The sequence below is a fragment of the Dermochelys coriacea genome, chromosome 1 (assembly GCF_009764565.3).
Source record: "Dermochelys coriacea isolate rDerCor1 chromosome 1, rDerCor1.pri.v4, whole genome shotgun sequence".
NCBI lineage: Eukaryota > Metazoa > Chordata > Testudines > Dermochelyidae > Dermochelys > Dermochelys coriacea.
The window spans coordinates 262,831,251-262,850,483 of NC_050068.2; the positions used below are offsets into that span (position 1 = coordinate 262,831,251).

General features: G+C 44.9%; 1 protein-coding gene across 2 annotated transcripts in view; it reads right to left on the reverse strand.

Moving 5' to 3' along the window:
- Positions 1–16,430: 16,430 nt before the first annotated feature.
- Positions 16,431–19,233, reverse strand: part of NFAM1 (NFAT activating protein with ITAM motif 1) — a 28,941-nt gene continuing 26,138 nt past the window's right edge. For both annotated transcript variants that reach the window (XM_038387034.2, XM_038387033.2), the window contains exon 7: positions 16,431–18,413. In XM_038387034.2, the coding sequence (XP_038242962.1) occupies positions 18,357–18,413 (57 nt within the window). In that variant the 3' untranslated portion in view covers positions 16,431–18,356. The remainder of the gene's footprint in view (positions 18,414–19,233) is intronic.

Consider the following 19,233-nt stretch of genomic DNA (forward strand, 5'->3'; position numbering starts at 1 on the left):
TGGCTACAACAACACTGCATACTGACTAATGTAAGGGGACTATTGGTCCCTTATTAAAACTTAGTGGAGGTTTTTGGTTGACTAGCTCCCAGTACCAAAGGGAAGGGTCAATGGGAAATCAGAATCCTGAGACTGACATTCCCCAGAGGCAATGGGGACAGTCCAATGCTCCAGGTCAGCCTGATTGACAGGGCAGGCAAGTTAATGAGGGGTTCAGGAGGCCAGGGGGACCTCATCCTCTGTGTGAGCTGGAATTGCCTGGCCCAGAGTAGGGTGAGCTAAGAAGAAAGCAGGAGCCTGAGCTGAGCTGGGGAACAAATCTGTGGCAACTGGAGCCAGAGAAAATCTGAGATGCAGCCTGAGCTAGGGAGAGCATCAGCAAGAGCCAGATAAGCAACCAACGGAGCAGACCTGTGCTGGGAGGAGAGCTGCAGCAAGCAACCAGAGCCAGAGGGGTCAGAAAAGCAGCCCAAGATGCTGGAGGCAGAGCAGCTACTGTGCTGGCGCTGGAGCAGTCCAGAGCTACGTGTAGTGAGCAGCTGGGGAGAGCGAAGGGAACCCTGGACAGAGGGCCCAGTGCAGGGTGACGCCCTCAGCCAAGAGGCCTTGCAGGCCAGACTTGGAGAAAGGATCATAACCCCCGACAGGGGAGGCAGGAGGCTGACACTGGGAAGAAGGGTCCTGCCACCTAGAGTCTGAAGGCGTGTGGCCACCACCAGAGCAAGTGTTTGACCAGCAGCATCCCTGCAGCACAGCCAGGGCCTGGGCAGGAGGCCTGGGATATGTGAGGAACAGACCATGAACTTTGAACATTGAACATTCCAGAGACTGCTGTTCGTGATGTCCCCATGTCACAGAGCAGAGTTATGTGTTTTCCTTTAACCTTTCCCATTTTTTCTTATTTTTTAAATCGATTGCTGTTTAATAAATTGCATTTGTTTTGAACTGTATGTAACGATCAGTGGGTCAGGGAAGCATCCAGAGCGGAGAGAACACCCTGGAGTGGGGACACCCTAGCCCCTGTCCCAAGTGACTACAACAAGATTGGGGGTAAAGCCCCCAGGAATCCTGGGCCCAACCTTGTCGAGGTTACAAAGACTCACACAGGAGAATGGCAGGAGAGTCCTCTAAGTTAGGCAGGTGTAGTCTCTGGGTAAAGGGAGTGGGAGCAAGGACTCAGATCCGTTCATTAGCCAATTCCACCGGGGTAGTGTATAAGCCAGGAAAGTTCCTCACAATTAATAGCGGGACCAATCCTCCACTTACACTACATCTGTCACATGTGGTTCATTTTTTCTCTCATCCTCTCCCCAGAGTGAGAACTGTGTGTACAGTGGTGTGTTTTGTTTTGGTAAAGGTGTGGGTTTTCTTCCAAATGTACATGCAGATATCTGTTTAGGTTAGATAAGGCTAGGTGGAGCAATGCACCTTGCGCTTGGAGCAGAAGGTAGTGAGGTCTGTGATGGTCCTTAGTTCCTGGAGGAGTTAATTTCACAGTCTTGGACTGGCCCCTGAGAAAGCACAAACGAGTTTTTCGCTGTGGCACCCATTCGTCATTTTCAACTTGGAGGAACTTGTCTGCATTCCTGACAACTGAGATAAAACATTTGTGCGGAAATATTCACGCTTTCCATTCTCCAGAAAAAGAGTTTTAACACCCCCACCCCTGCTATGTGAAGCGTAAAACCTCCTGTTACAGACTAAGAACATACAGGTCAGTATATGGGGACATAGAGCTACACCTTTTAATGGCATTGAAATTCAGTGGAGTAGGAAAGCTTGGAGGGAGAGAGTGGAAAAAAGATATTTTGCTTAAAAAAAAAAGTGGGTGGGGGGAGGAGTTGGCTTATATATATAAAGTGGCATTGATGGACCCCCAAAGGGGAGTCCTATACAATCCAATTTGACTGAAAGGATGGTAGATGCAACATATGAGCCATTAAAGAGTCGGGCAGAGGAGTGGAAAGGAATAGTTTGGGCTCCAGTAGCGGAAGCAGTAACAGAGACAGTGAATTTAATATATTTTTGCAATTTGATATAGCAGCAAAAACCATCCAGCTAATTTAATTTGAGGCTTCGTCTCAGAGATACAGGAAATAGTCCAGGTTTTTACAACACTGGTGAGACCACAATTTGAGGATGTGTTCGGTTCAGGACAGCTCACTACCACTAAGATGTTGACAAGTTGGAGGGAATTAAAAGAAAAGCCACATACTAGAAAAGGATTAATTTATGCAGAAAGCCTGGGTATGTACAGCTTGGCCAAATGAGAACTAAGAAGCATCATGATAACTGTGGATAAGTATTTCAAGGGTGCAGAAACATCAGGAAGAGTTATAGGATGAAAGTAAGCAAAGGAAACAATCTATTAGGTTATAAAATAGCATCCCGAAGGAAGTGGTGGAAGCTCCATCACTTGACCCATCTAAAATTGAACTGAGCAAAGTACTCGACAAAATTATTAAAAAACAATCCCACTGTCATGGCCCAATCATGGGTGGCCAGAGTCAGTAGTCAGAATCAGAGTCTATTGTCACAAGACAAGAATCAGCTGGGTCAGGATACCAGGAGGTTAGAAACAGGAGACAAACTGGAGGTCAGAACCACAAATCAGATGATAGGAGTCACCAGTTCAGGATGCCAGGAAATCAAGCCAAGGGAGGGGGAGGCACATACTCCAGAACAGGGTGGAACCAAGTTGCTCAAACAGCTTTCTGTTCCTGCTTCCAGCTTAAGAAGGGCCAGCAGGCCAATCAACTGCTCTGGAACTCCACCAATAGGACTGCAGCGACAGAGCCTCAAACCGGGGCTGGGCTTCATGGGTCCCAGGTACACAAGCCTAGTTTCCAGGAGGGTCTGTGTCCATGCAGATGTATTCCGTTGAAAGCTACACCTTTGGTCGTACTGACTAGGTGGATCTCAGTTGTCTATGTTTGTCCGCATATATTCAGAAGTCCTCCTTTGCCTTTTCAAGGTGTCTCCAACTCCTCTTGGATGCGATGGATGTGTTATACTAAGTCCAAGGCAGATGGACTGGGGGAGGATATGGGTAGTTGTGGGTGGAATCTTGGGTGCTACCCATAGTTGATAAAGAAGGGGCTGTGGCCTGTGGATGTGTGGTCCACATTATTATATGAGAACTCTGCATATGGTAACAGTGAAGACCAGTCATCCTGGTGATAGTTGATGTAGCATCATAAGTATTGTTCAAGGATCTGATTGCTTCTGTTGATGGTAGGCAGAGGACAGGTGCACATGGACTCCTGATAAACATAGGGCCTTGTGCCAGAAGAGGGCAGTAAACTGTGGTCCCCAGTCAGGGGCACCAGAATAGGGGGGCCAGAGTGCCATGGCCCCTCCACTTTTTACCAGCTGTAAGGACGAGTGATGGGGGAGGGGTCTTGAGGGGAAGAGGTAGCATGAGGGTGGAGCCTCAGGGGAACGGATAGCATAGGGGTGGGATCTCAGGGGGGAAAGGGTGATGTGTGGGCTCAGGGAGAAGGGATGGCATGGGGGGCATGGTTCAGGCACCAGTGGCCCCCCACTTTTAGGAAGCTTCCACTGCCCCTGTCCTCAGTCAAAGGTGATATGATGCAGGAGGCCATGAAGACAAACTATATTGTTTCAGACCCAGGCACTTTCCTTCTCAGAGGATAAACCTGTGCAGGGAATAAGAGTGAGCCATTTTAGAAAAGCGATCTACTGCTATCAGGATGGTGATAGAATCACTGGATTCTGGTAGTTCCATCAAAAAATTTAAGGAAATGGCTTCCCAGGGCCGAGATGGGGTGTCCAAAGGTTGAAGGAAACTGCAGACTTTCTGGCAAGGGATCTCAGTGAGGGAACACACCTGGCAGGAAGCTATAAAGATCTTAGAGTGCATTCAGGGCCACCAGAAGAAACCAGATATTAATTGTTGGGTTTTATATCACCCTAAGTGGCTTGCCAAGTTGGAGTCATGGCAGAGTTGGAGAACTGCCACCCTCGCAGGTCTTGGGGGGGAAAACAGATGTGGCCCTTCACAAATATAATTCCCACCCACCCCCAGCTGTTGTGCATGACTAACAATGTCCAGCTTGGATGAAATTCTGGAGATGGCAGTGAGTTGCATTAAGAAAGTTATGGGATTTGAGAATGTGGGCTGGTTCCAGACTGGGACCTTGTGGATCAGAGCCATATCTTCGGAACAAGGCATCGGCCTTGCTGTTTCTGGTTCCAGAGTGGTAGGTCAGGGTAAAGTTGAATCGGGAGAAGAATAGGGCCCATCAGGGCCTTGGCTATAGGCAGGTTCTCCAGGTTCTTGTGGTCCGTAAACAATTGGACCGGATGATGAGCCCCTTCCCAGTAATGTTGCTACTCTTCAAAGGCACTCTTAATTGCCAGGAACTCCTTGCCCAGGATCTCATAGTTTTGTTCAGCAGGTGTGAGCTTCCTTGAGCAGTAGGCAATGGGATGCTGTATTTGCTCAGGAGAGGACTATCCTGATCACTGTACTAGAGGTGTTGGCTTCCACAACGAAAGTTTGTTCCGTGACAGGGTGGGCCAATACTGGAGCAGTGGTGAAGGTAAGCTTCAGTTGCTCAAATGCATGCTGGGTCTCAGATGACCAGTGGAACTTGGTGTTTTTTTTCGAGTAGGGCAGTGAGGGGCTTGGCTTGTTTCGGAAAATTCAAAATAAACCTCCAGTAGAAGTTTGCAAAGCCTAAAAAGTGTTGTAGGTCATGCACATTGCAGGGGGCTGCCCAGTCACAGACAGCCTGGAACTTGTGCAGCTCCATCTTGATGCCTTCTGGGGACAGGATGAAACCCAGAAACCCTGTTGAGGTCAGATCAAATGCACACTTCTCTATCTTAGTGTAAAAACTGCATTGTCATATTCTCTTCAGGACTGTGCAGCTGTGAGTGGTGTGGTCCAGATCATCCAAGAATATCAATAGATCATCTAAGTACACTACCACAAACTGGTCCAGCATATCTTGTAGCACATCATTAATGAAATGCTGGAACGTTGCTGGAGCATTATTCAGTATGAATGGCATAATCAAATATTCAAAGTGGCTGTAGTGGGTCTGAAAGGCCACCTTCCATTTGTCACCTTCTTGGATACAGAGGAGATTGTAAGCTCCCCGGAGATCCAGTTTCATGAATGTTCAGGCAGCCTCCACATGGTCCAACAGCTCAGGGATCAGAGGTAGCAGGTAACAGTTCCAGATTGTATTCTGATTTAGGGCTCAATAATCAACAGAGGTGGAGACTGCCATCCTTTTTTACAAAGAGTAGCTGGGCACTGGCTGGTGAGGTTGATTTGTGGATGAACCTATGGGCCAAGTTCTCTTGGAGATATTCTCGCAGTGCCACCAGTCAGACTCCAACACTGCATATATCCAGTCAAATGGTATCTTTGCACCTGGCTGAAGTTCTATAGGATAGTCATAGTCCTGATGTTGGAGGGAGGTTTTCTGAATTCTTCTTCTCAAAGACATCAGTGTAGTCATGATACTTGTGGGGAAGTTCCACAGTTCCCCCAGTAGGTGTAGATTGTGGGCAACTACCCCTACTTGAGCCTTCTTGGGTCTGGGTGCAATATTTGGGCCATACTGTTGGCAGAGTTCAGACAGGAAGATGACTTTCTGTTCTCACCAGTGAATGAGAGGGTCATGAAGGGTCAGCCAGGAGATGCCAAGGATCAAGGGAAAATGCGGAGAATGGATCACACCAAATTGTATCTTCCTCTTGCCAAATGGAATGCTTAAGGAGCTGTATACTTCAGTCCTATACACACCTCATGATACCACTGTATGTACCCAAAATAACCATGCAGGGCATACAAAATGCCTATACAGAGCACAAGGTCATTGGACTACACACCATGCTTAATGCAAACTGTCAGACATGAACAAAGTAAAGTACCCAATGCTTAGGAGGCAGGAATCTGTAATCATAAAGTATGCCAAAACCCCTTTTACCATTTTTTCCTCTTCTTTCATATGGAATTAGAAAAGCAATGGGCTGGAAGTATAATTAAATCTTAAAATTCAAAAGCCATTCTTATGCTTCTGGGGTAGCTGATGGATCTCCACTCTGTGTCACCACTGTCAGCATGAATGGGGCAATTGTCCATGATGTGTCGCATGGTTTGTACTTTACCACAGTCACAATTTGGTGATTCTTTGATTTTTCCATTTGTGTAAGAGAGCGCCACACCTTCTGTGTGTTGTCTGAACACAGCTGGATGCAGTTCACTGCCTACAAGGAAGGCAGAATCCTGGGACTTCTTTCATTGGATCTTCAATCAGGTCTTTCTTTGGGACATCACAAGCAGCCCATGATTCGAGCCAGCAAGTGCTGGTGTCCTTTCCATTAGCCTGTAGCATTGATGCGTTGATCCAAAAAGGCTTCCTGGATTTGAGTCAGCAGTGTGGCAGCAAATTGAAGTCTTGGTGTATCAGCAGGTCCAGAGTGGACAGCATCTTGTTGTACTCTTGGACCACAGCAGTGTCTTGCATGATGTTGCATGATGCCCACAGCAGCATCTTGCCCAAGGTTGTGTGATGCTCACCAAAACTGGAAGCCAAGGGTACTGGTGTTGATTTGAGATTCCCGCTAACAATCCTGAGCATGGCATTAATTTCAGTGTCAGTGAGATTGGTGTGAGAGCTGTTGCACCAACCTGATGCACAATACTCTGCTGTTGAAAAGAACAGGATTTGTGCTGATGTTCGAAGTGTGTGTGCATCATATCCCCAGGATGTGCCAGTGAGCTTCTGGATGATGTTAATCTTTGTCTTTATCTTCTATTTGGTATTGTCAAGGTGTTGGTGATAGCTCAGCGCCTGATTGAGGGTAAGTCCAGTGCACCATGGATTATGTTAATATTAAAGAGGCAGATCACAAAAGTCCACTTTCAACTGCACTTTGGCCTTATGGTTATTTGAGTGGAAGGCAGAGACGAGTGTTTTCGAAGTGTTGGATTTCAGTTGCAAAGCTTTGAAATACGTCTCAAGTGTGTTGAGGTCATTGTTCATGACCTTTTCTGTGGCATTCAGAGAGGATGCTTGTGTTGTTAGCTCAATGTTATCTACATAGTTGAATTTACAGCATGATCAGAATGTCGCTAGTATAGAGAATGAACAGTGAGGGCGCTAGAATGGATCCCTAGGGGAGGCCGTTGTTCAATCTCCATGATTTACTGGCAGATTCACCAAGGTGTACAGTGAGTCTTCTGTTACTCAACATCGTGGTGATGAATCTGATGGTTGATTGGTATGAGAAAGCGAATGATATCTTCTGCAGGAGATCTTTGCATCATACAGTATCATATGCAGAAGAAAGGTCAGTGAATGCTGCTGTTGTTTTTAATTTTCACTGGTAGCCAGATTCTAGGTAGCCTGTGACCAGATGCTGGCCTTAATCTTTTATTGCTGAAGTTCCCCTTCAAGGTCACCAATCCTCCCCCTAGTGTAAGAAGCAATGATCGAATGGATAACCTCTCTCCAATCATTTATTCTTGTTGCTGTGATGATCACTCTGAATCCACAGACCATGAAACACAAATTCTAGGGTAATATTTGGACTCCACTCACCTCTGACAAACAATTCATTGCATCCAGCAGCAGGAATTTACGCAAATGGGCAAAACCTCAAATTTTAATATTCTCTAGTTAAAGCAATAATATAAAGATGTCTTTTTTTAAAAAATACATGTGTAAGTAATAAAGCCACCCTGAATGCATACTAATAGCCCATTTATACCTCACCACACCACTATATATTCTTATTTATATATAATAAGTGCAGGAAAATACATGATGCTGTGGGGTATCCATCATGTGCCGCAAAAACCACACCACACCACATCAATGGTTGCTCTATGAATGCCACACTCTGAAGAAAAAATATTCTACAAATGTTCTAAAGAGATTTTAAAAGTTTATTTTTATTGGGATATATATATTTATATATATCTCCGCTTCTAAAGTCAGGTGCATTAGTTACCATTAGTCCAACCGCATAGGGTTCAGGTGGAGGCATAACCATCCCTAAAATAGCTTTTCTATACATAAAAGTCATAATTTTAAGGACTGATAGCTCAAACTCTTCCAGGGGTGATTTATTTATTTAGATGTATCATATGGCTCTCACCACCCCCTACATAAATAAGCATGCCAACATATGGAATAGAGATGGTCAAATGATAAATTACAGGGCCATGTGATATATGTAACTTATCACATGGTTCCACAATTTATCATGCACCATTGGCTGCCTCATTTACACTCTGCACACTTGTCCATCTTCCTCAGACTGCTAACATTCCAAACCCTTCAGCAATCTCAAACAGTTGCCTTTATTTAATAAAATAATCAATCTGCTATAAAAAAGTTTCTTTCTTTCTCATGAATGTGACCTCTTCCCATCTCTGGTCTGAGTACCAGGATGGGAGGTATTCAGTTCTGGAAGTTCAGGACTAGTCACACATTCAAGGGCTGATCTCTTGTGACCCACCATGATTAGAAATGGGAGATTTATACCATTATACCATGGAACAGGGCTATAACCCCCTTTCCAGGGAGATTCTACATTTATTCTTCGAATACGCCTGTTCTGCCATGGGAGTCTTGAGAAGTTTGGACTGCACTTCATCTGGAACCTCACCTCAGAACTGTTCACCAAGGGTGGCCCTACCAGTGGTACAAGACTCTGAACAACATAGTTTTGAGGGTCATTGGAATATACAAGCCTCTCCACCATAACAAGGTAACAGTCCAAGGAGAGCATCTGGAGTGGTACCAACATGCTGCCTTAGGAAGATTCTCCGTATCACATGGAAAGATTGTCGCACCCATACCAGCATTCTCTCTGCAGCTAACATCACCAGCATTGAGGTGAAGATTATGAAACATCAATTTTGCTGGGCTGGCCATTGTGTGTGGGTAGTTGATACTCGTCTTATGAAGCAAGTCCTCTTTTCTCAACATAATCATGGTAAGCGGACCCATGGGGGACAGAGGAAACACTACAACAACATTCCGATAGTATATCTTAAGAAGGGAGGCATTGACCCAATGAATTGTTAAGAGCTAGCTGGCATCAGACTGCAAAGGCATAATATCATACCTCAAGCCTCAGCCCATTTTGAAGAGAATCTCCTTGCTCAAGAGGTTGAGAAATGGCAGAGGAGGAAGGGAAGTGTACAGCCTCCCAGTCAGCAGTTGTGCTCTCTCCAAGCAACCACAAGTATTGGAATTGGGGGTGCTGCAGAAACCCTAGGCTTGAATTGGTTTCCATTATATATAGGGTTTACAGTTTGGTTCAATGACTGTCAACACTCCCACCTCCCCATAACAATTGTTCTAGCACCCCTGCAGGAAACCATATGTCATATATGTGGAAAAACCTGAAGAGCATAGATTGGACTCCTCAGCCATCTTAAGTCTCATCAGTGATTTTTTTCCCCCCTGGCAGACATCCTCATATCCAGGGATAGTTACCGACGACATTCATTCTAGGCCTGGATGAACCCAAGATATCTGACCTTGAGATTGTGATTTTTGCGGATAGAAAAGCTACTTTAAGTCATTTTTAGTGGGGTTATAGCTCCCTCTATTAAAATGGATTTCATTTTGAAATCTAATGTTTGCTTTTTGCATTTTGCTCCGATAAGAGTGTGAAACCAGACTGAAAAGATTTACTTTCTATTTTTCATCCACTAGCATAGTGCTATTGTGTTTGGGTAACCAACCTGGCAGAGGAGGATTTACTGCACCTTGAAATTGTGGTTTCCTTTATATGTTACTTTTAAAAAATGTAATAAACATTTCCACACCCTTTAGCTCTGTAAAACATCTCCCTTCCCTTTTTTTTAAAAAAGAATCTAAATTTGTAATTAAAACCACTTGACAGTGTTCCCTTTAAATGAGCAGATGGTGAAAGTGTGACTGAAAAGCAGACATTTGCTTACAATTACTGTAGACATTTTCTTTGACTAATACTCTTTGCATGTTAGGGACTGCCTTACAATCAAGGAGATTTGTGGGGGATGTGTGCTAGAATTCATCTTGTTCTCTCCAAAGCCATGTCTATTTATTTGGGGAATTACACCATGCGTATTTGAACCTCTGTGGAAATGTTGGCTCTTTTCCTCAACGCCAAGGCGTGGAATCCTCCAGGAGAGGAAATCTGTATCTTTACCTGCAGCTACACTACCTCAGCAGGTGATCCTGACAAATCTAAGATAAGCAGAATTGATCCCAATCAATATTTGAATTAGAAACCAAAAAGGAAAAAACAAAGTGCTGCAAGAACATGGGTGATTCAGCAGGGAAAAATACATCCTTCTAAGCCAGTAGGAGGCAGCATAGTCTAGTTATTAGAACAGGGGAATGAGGATCAGACAACCTGGGATCTGTACCCCACTCTACCTTTGGGTTCTGTTCCTAGTGTACAATTTTGGGGCAGACATTTCACTACCTTGTGATTCAGTTTCCCTATCTATGAAACTGAAATAATACCCACCCAATTTTGTAGAACAGTTAGAGGTGCTTGGATGAAAGGTGTTGTGTCTGTAAAGTACCAAACTGTATTACTGAACTAATGCCCTAATACTGTGTTAGAGATGCCTTAGGTGCCAGCTTACTTGAAAGTGCTCAGAGACTATGGTATTGAGGGTGGTAAAAAATCGTAGCTAGACAGATGGAATATAAAACTGAGGCCCTGACCCTTCTTGGTCATTCAAAGATCCAACTTTTTCCAAAGTAGTGGTGTTAGTGCTACTGTGATGGCCATATTGCTGTTTAGGCAATTACATTATGGCTCCCTAAAGTTTCCCCCAGCATTTTAATTACCTATGATATTCTCAGATTTGAAGGCCAGAGGGACTATTTGATAATCTAGTCTGACAATCCTCCCACAAAATAAAGGCCACCTACATGCAGCCCTACAACTTGTATTGCTTCTTCACTTCCTATTGTAAACTCTCGTGTAGCGGTGCTGTGCACTGTTAAACAGCTGTCATACTCAACCCCAGAGGTGGCTTCTGCATTTCAGGAGCAGGTGATACAAGCCATGCCATATATCATTTGTAATGTCTGCCTGGCTCTTTGGAATCATGAAAAACACGATAGAAACGCTAGTCATTCATGATAATCTGCATTAGTATTTCATCTCTAAAAGAAAGCAGCAATGAGTCATTCTTTCTCTGACAGTAAGTAGGGATTCGTTTGCTCTACTACCAGGCATGTTTTTATATCAACACCTGGAAAAGACAGAATATTGCTCATGGGAGAATTCAGATTCACACCCTTCTCTTTTAGGTGGAATACAATGGCACAGGGTCCTTGCTGTTGCTTTTTATTCTGAGTACCCTCCTTTTTATTTAGTGCACGTTAGCTCAGTGATAGACCCCTGCAATAAGGGTAAATCTTGGCCATCAAACAACCTCAGAGGACAAAGGTGTCAGTAACTGGGTTTTCTGGCGAGGCCCAAGCAGAAAAACCACTCAGATTGGAAAGGATTTTCCTTGCAGTCTGTACAGCAGACACACAGAGGACATTTTTTGTACCTATATCCTGCCTCACAACAATGGCTCCAAGCCTAGGACAAGAGATCCCTTCCTCTCCCCTACACTCACCAGCCATGATTCTAGGACCAGTGGAGGGATCTGGATGCAGCTCTCTTTGGACTTTCGTGCCCTGCTGGTTTTGTATTTCAGCCTCCAGTTTGTGATAATGTTGCTATCAGTAAGAAATCCCCCGCCCCTCCCTCACTTACCCCACTTCCATAGGACAGACAATGCAGTGCCAAAGTGCAGTAGGCCTGTGGTTGATGATGATGTTGCCAGTATGTGATGCTTCTGAAGAAGGTGAACCTGTGTAGTCCTGCCCCACTGCTAGCTTACACACACCCAGCATCCGGACAAATGTACAATGCTATCCGTGGGGTGGGTGGGTGGTGGGAATTCCTTTCTGACCCTGCATTCACTTGTTATTCTGCAGGCTGAAGCATGGGGTTTGGTTAACCTCCTATTACTGTCCTCACTGTGATTGTTATTTCTGGTCATGAAATTCCAATCACAGAAGTTGACTCAGTTTCCTGGTTGCCCAAAACATAATTTTACTACTGGAGATAGTGAGGCAGGGCTGTGGGAGGGTAAAGAAAGATAAAGGGAATGGACAGGAGATGCATTGGGGATCAAAGGCACCATCTGGTGGCTTGAGGTGTAGCCGTTCCTAAATCCCCTTTTCTGTGAGGGTCACATTATTGGACAGTGAAAGTCGGGGGGGGGGGGGGGGAATTTGCATGTTAAACAAACAAAAGAGAATAAGAGAGTCTTGACCCCAGCCCAGGTGGGTAGCATAGATGTGCTCCAATGAATACAGATTGGAAAAGCAGTCCAGATCCCATAGCCTGCCTTTGTTCTCTTCAGACTGGATGTAGAGATGGTCAGCATATTCAAGTCGCTCATTGCACCGGGCTAAAAGGAATAGAGAGACACAGAAGGTCTCAAAGGCAAACAGGTCCTCATACATAAGCCTTTAAATACTTCTAAGCCTGAATCTCATTCACTAAGCAATAGACAGCTAGTGCAACTCATGGCAGATAGGGGTCATTGTCTTGTCGGGAGTGAACATGCAGATTCATAGTGCCACAGACACTGCATTGGGTGCAACCTGTTGATAGTATTCAAGGATGTCTTCAGCATGGAGGTCACAAAGCCATGAATCACTGTACCCAACATTATCCACAAGACCACACAGTTTCCCATCAACGGCCCTCAGCCTGCAAGCTTCTCATAGAAGGTGCCCAGTATCTTGAAGGAGTGGGCTAAACGTGCCTAACAGTAAAATCTATTTGTTTCTTTGGGATATTGTTTGACAGAGCATCTAGTGCTGGTGTTGTTGAAGAAGAAGAGAAAAGGAAAAAAATAAAACCTTAAACCTTGAACCATCCATTTTATCATAGTTATTTTTTATGACTTTTGTGTTTCTTGATTACAGATATAGGGCAAAAGAAAAACGTGAGCTTGTTAAAAGATGGTACAGTAAAAAGATTTCTACGCTGCAGAAAAAGAAAAAAGTAATACCAAAAATATATCCAATCTCTGCATTGTCAAACTGGGATTTGTTGCAGAAGGTCACTGAAAGGGGTTGTGGCAGGATTTTTAAACCGGGGTGAGATCGTTTTAGCACCATTAACTCTATGTGTAGTTATGCAGGCTAAGACAATGATATGAAGGCAATCAAAGTACATGCTTTACGACATAAGGTGACCATTTGCTGATGGCTCACTCATAAGGGTGGGGGAAGGGGAATATTACCTTCAATATGACTAGAGCTCATACAGGACAGTCATTCTTCCTTTATGAAGAAGGCAGGAAGTGTGTAAGGAGACTGTTGCCCCCTTACTAACATTCAGTGGGGGTGTTTTAGTTGCTAGCTCCCAGTACTAAAAAGGGGGAAGGGTCGATGGGGAATCAGGACCCTGAGACTGACAGCCCCCAGGAACAATAGGGAGAGGCCAATGCTCCAGGTCAGCCTGAATAACAGGGTGAGCAGGCTAATCAGGGAGGAGGCCAGGGAGGTCCTATCCTCTGTGTGAGCTGGATTTGCCTGGGTCAGACAGAGTGGGGGTCGAGCTAAGGAGAAAGCAGGGGCCCAAGCTAAGCTGGGGAGCAGAGCTGTGCCAGATCCAGAGAGACCAGAAAAGCAGCCCAGAGAGAGAAGACCCTGTCCTGGGAGCAGAGCTGCAGCCCCAAGGCCGGAGGTACAGCCCAGAGAGAGCAGACTTGCCCTGAGAGGAGAGCTGCAGCAACCAGAGCCAGAGGGGCCAGGGAAGCAGCCCAGGAAGCAGGTCGGTGCTGGAAGCAGAGTCATGGAGGCAGCCTGTGGAGCAGACCTGTCCTGGGAGCAGAGCTGCAGCAACCAGAGCCAGAGGGGCCAGGGAGGCAGCCCAGGGAGCTGGAGGCAGAGCAGCAGCAGTGCAGAGACAGAGTGGAGCAGTCTGGAGCTGGGTGCGGTGAGCAGCTGCAGAGACCAAGGGGGACCCTGGGTAGCAGGCCCAGCACAGGGAGACGCCTCAGCCAAGAGGCTCTGCAGGCCAGGCTTGGATCTTAACCCCGCCAGGGCGGGGGCAATACTGGGAAGAAGGGTCCTACCACTTAGAGCCTGAGAGCGTGTGGCCACCACCAGAGCAAGTGTCCAACCCACAGCACCCTGTAGCACAGCCAGGGCCTGAGAAGAAGGCCTGGGACTTACAAGGAACAGACTAGACTGTGAACTGCCCTGACATTCCAGAAACACTGTTTGTGATGTTCCCTGCCACACAGCGGGGTGATGTGTTTCCTTTAACTTTTACCATTTCCCCTTATTCTTTTTAAAATTAATTGTTGATTAAATAACTTGCATTTGCTTTAAACTGTATGTAATGGTCAGTGGGTCAGAAAAGTGCCCAGTGCAGAGAGAGTACCCTGGAGTGGGGACACCCTAGCCCCGTCCTAGGTAACCACAGCAGGGTTGGGGGTCGAGCCCCCCCAGGAATCCTGGGCCCAGCCTTGTTGGGGTTATGGGGACTCTGCCAGACAGGAGAGTGGAAGGGGAGTCCTCAAGGGCAGGGAGGCCACTGGGTAAAAGAAGTGGGAGCGAGGACTCAGATCCTTTCACTAGCCCACTTCACCGGGGTAGTGCAGAAGCCAGGAAAGTTCCCCACAATAGTGGGACTATTCCCCCGCTTACAAGTGCAACTCCTACTGAATCCAATATTCAGTTTGACATGAGATTTCCCCACCTTCTTTCTGTAATTCCCTAGCTGCAAACAGAGCCTTACCCTCAAGTGTTCCTAGTACCAGGGAACCAGAGTGTACATGCTTGTTATAAGCTAAATCCAGATGCATATTAGTGTTATGGTTAGGGAAAAGATCACAGCTATCACCAATAGTCCCTGGCCTAGAGACATGTTTCAGAAGGGAAAACAATCATTTAATTTAGAGCAAAAATGCGTGTGGAAGAAGCACAACAAGCCAATAAAACCAGATTCCAGGAGGCTGATGGCTCTGTTTTTTTATTTCATTTATTTAAGCTGTCTGACAGTTACTAAAAACTAAACTAACCTATTTCCTCCTGTGGAATACAGACAAATAATATTAATCCCCTGTACCCACTGCTGGGCCAGACAGTTAGGTACAAATACAAAGCCACATAATTACTGATTTTCTCTGCACCACATTCATCATATCAATGCTATTTAAATGCTCTTTAATAACCTTTCTTTCCCTTGGTGGGAGGCCTTTCTTTACAGGTCTCCCTGGAAAACTTCTGTGTCTTAAACACTTCCTACCCCACACACTCTCCTCCTTATCCATCCTTCCCTCTGACACACTCTGATTCCATGGGGTGTCTCATTCTCTTGGTAGTGGGTGATGCTAAAGGGGTATTTTTGGCTTGCAGCTCCACATCTTCATAACGGTCTCGCCTTTTTTGCACAATGCTCTACTCTCAATGGGCCAATCCACAACCCAATGACATCAAAGGAAGGGCTCTGACTTCAGTGGGCTTTGGATCAGGCTTAAACTGCACAGACCTTCTATCTTTTCTCTAGTATTCAGATTGTCTTTCTTAACTAGCCAGAATCTGTCATTGTGCCTCCAACCCATTGCCTACCATCTTCCCACCATAGTACAGAATGAGGGAATTACGCTATCCTACAGCCTTTTCTTTCAATTAATTTATAATTTTTGATAAATCCAACTATATAATATATATAGTTGGTCAGATGTAAATACAGTGAATTAGAGGGGAAAAAGCATAAAAAAAAATGACAAACAAGACTGACCAAACAGAGGGCAGTTATCAACATTGCATTACAGAGTCTTTTCAAGAAATTTCCAGTTGTACATAAAGCATTTAGTGCTTATAAAATGCCATCTTTAAACCAATTACAAATGTGGGGTTTTTTGGTGAATTTTAACTCCATCTAATCTATCAGCTTGTTCTAAAGATTTTCTTGCCACATTGACAGGTTTCAGAGTAGCAGCCGTGTTAATCTGTATTCGCAAAAAGAAAAGGAGTACTTGTGGTACCTTAGAGACTAACACGAAAGCTTATGCTCAAATAAATTTGTTAGTCTCTAAGGTGCCACAAGTACTCCCTTTCTTCTTGCCACATTGTAATTAATTAAAATATATCATTTATCACCAACATTACTCAAAATTTTGCAAGGAATATTTTTTTTTACTGTAATTGCACCAATTTTGCAAATTCTTTAAGTCTGAATCTTTTTTTTCTAACCCATGTTTCCCATGTCAACTCAGGAAACATTAAAACCTGGTGACCCCAAAAACATTTGTTTTAAAATTCTGTTTCAAAATGATCACAAGCATTTACAAATGGAAAAATAATTTTACTGGGTCCTTGCGTCAATTAATTTCTAGACATTGGTAAGAGAAAAATATTTATCATTAAAGAAAGTACAGATTCCACATCTGAAATTTCTTCTAATAAATGAGCAAAGGAATAAGAAGATTATCTCTTAAAACATAGTATAGGAAGCCTAGAGACCCTGAAAACATTTTCCATAGCCTCACATCTTTGACGTATAGCAACATTATCTACAACTGGAGAGGATTCTATGACCTTCAGATCAGTTTTAATTTGATTTTCCTCTTTAAAGAGATTTGTATGATCCCTTTCAGCTTATTCTACAGATTCTTGTTTTGTTTTTAGAAAAGCTGAGGTACAACATCTTCAGCTCTTTGATCCACTGTTTTGATCAAGTTATACAATATAGCTAATGTCACTCCTTTCCCATCAGAACTAAGAGTGTAAGTTCAGCTGATAGGCTAGATCAGGGTGGCCAACCTGTGGCTCCAGAGCTACATGTGGCTCCTTGTATAGGCACCGATTCCAGGGGTGGACCTACAGACACCAACTTTCCAGTGTGCCAGGGAGTGCTCATTGCTCAACCCCCTGCTCTGCCCAGGCACTGCCCCCACTCCCCTTCCCCCAAATGTGCTGTGCCCTCCCTCCTCCCCCCCAGAGCCTGCTGCGCATGGAAAACAGCTGATCACGGCAGGCGGGAGGCATGGGGGAGGGAGGCACTGGGGGCTGGAGGGTGGGGAGCTGATAGGGGGCTGATGACATATTACTGTGGCTCTTCGGCAATGTACATTGGTAAATTCTGGCTCCTTCTCAGGCTCAGTTTGGCCACCTCTGGGCTAGATCCATGTGATGGCAAGGATAAGAGCTTAGGTGGAAAATTCACATGCAGGGCCTCTACTCCATATATTGTAAGTCTGATAAGCATGTCTAGTTGCATTTTTTAAAATACCATCCTAAATCCCAGGAGTGATATCCTGGCCCCACTGAAATAAATGGCAAAACTCCTACTGACTTCAATGGGTGAAGATTTGTCCTCAAGATATTACATCTGCCCATGCCAGGGCTTAAAAAACCAATCACACTATGTAACAATACCTATTAAAAAGAAGAATGTTAACTCTCCCTCTAAACACCCTTCCTGGAAGGGACATCAGCCTAGGACAGGGTTATAAACAGGACAGACACCAGCAGGGCAGCCGTTCTTGCAAGTCCCGTCTCCAAATAATTTATCACGGGAGGAATATCACCAATGAGACATGTCCACAGGCAGGGAAGACTCCTGCTTCATTTTCTGCATCTCTTTTCTTGCTGCCCCGCCGCACCAGATTCCGCTGATTGCATTCAAAGGAAAATATTCACCCTGCAGAGCTGAATCCAACAGACTGTTTTGGAGCAGCACAGGGCTGTACTGTACATCTGCAGTTACAGTACCGGGCTAGCAGGTCTCTTTGCTTTATGCATCAGCATGTTTCAGCTTGAAGTTGTTGAGAAAGGGAATGCGGTGATGGGGGTCTTTGGCTCCCAATCAGGTCCTCAATAGACATATATCAAGTTCATACTGGCATGACAGGAGAGAGCTAGGAGTGGGATAGCATGGGCTGCAGGTCAGGATTGAGGTGCACTGTCAAAAAAAGTAGCGGGGTCCCTGTATTGTACAACAAGTGCTATAGATCAAGACTCAAATGCATCAGCATAGCTGGATGAGGGAAACTTCCACAGATCCTGACTAAAACGATCTCTAAAAGTCAGACTTATAAATAACTGAAAGCAATATTCTCTGCAGGAGCACCCATGCAGCCTGGGCCACACTGAGATCAGAACAGAGGAATTCTGAGGTCCATAAAGAACAGATTAGAAATAGACAAGGGTGGGGCTCTGCATCAGTGTGCCATGAGTCTCTGGAGCATTCAGATGGATACTAAAGATGTGAGGGACAGTTCCCTCATACTCAGAGATGTATAGTCCAAGCACGATCAGTCTTTCCCCTTAGATATTCTCATACAGGGTATCAAAGGGTTCTTCCAAAGTTTTTTGCCGAGATTTCTACAAAATGATAAAAAGAAAAAAAGAAATGGAGGAAAATTATTGAAAAGAAGCCAGATTGATTCTTAAGAAGTATCCTCTGCAACTCTTTCCACTAACAATGGCCACTAGTGATCCACAGAATGGAATTAATTCAGCCAGCAGAATGCTGTTCCATCAGAGATGAACATTAATAACTCTGCTCCAGGTATAAAGGTGCTTCCTATTTCCCACTGTTCCAAAAAAGCAATCTACCTGGGAAGGGGGATTGATCTCGGTTATTCCTAAAGTAAAAAATAAATCAGTCTGGATTCTGTGAAAGAGGAATTCCCTGACCTTCCCAATTCTGTTTCTTCAATAGCTGAATCTTTTCTACACCACTGTATCTTACAGAGACAAGGCACCGACAGACATGGACATTTTCAGCACTGGGTCACATACTCCTGCTGTCGCTGTGAGCAAGGTTAGACAACTGAGTAGTTGAAATGCCAGTGGCTGCATGAAGCCCTGTCTACACTAGCATTTCCTCCGTGGCATCAGTGGGAAACATTTGACAAAAAAAGCTAAGTGTGGACTCTCCTAAGGGTGCATGTACACGAGAGAACTGATCTATTCATTACTAGCTGGACTGGGAATATTGCAGTGATGCAGTGCACCCACACCAGCCTTCCAGTTATGGGCGCATTCATGCCCTGCATCTACATACGGCATTCCTTGCAAACACAGCCACTGTGCTGGTGGTAGCAACAGTGAGAGTGCTGGTCTAAACCAGTCACTGGAATTTATCATCATGTTGTCTAGGCCTACCTTGAGCAGAATTACAGGAAAGGATGGCAAAAAT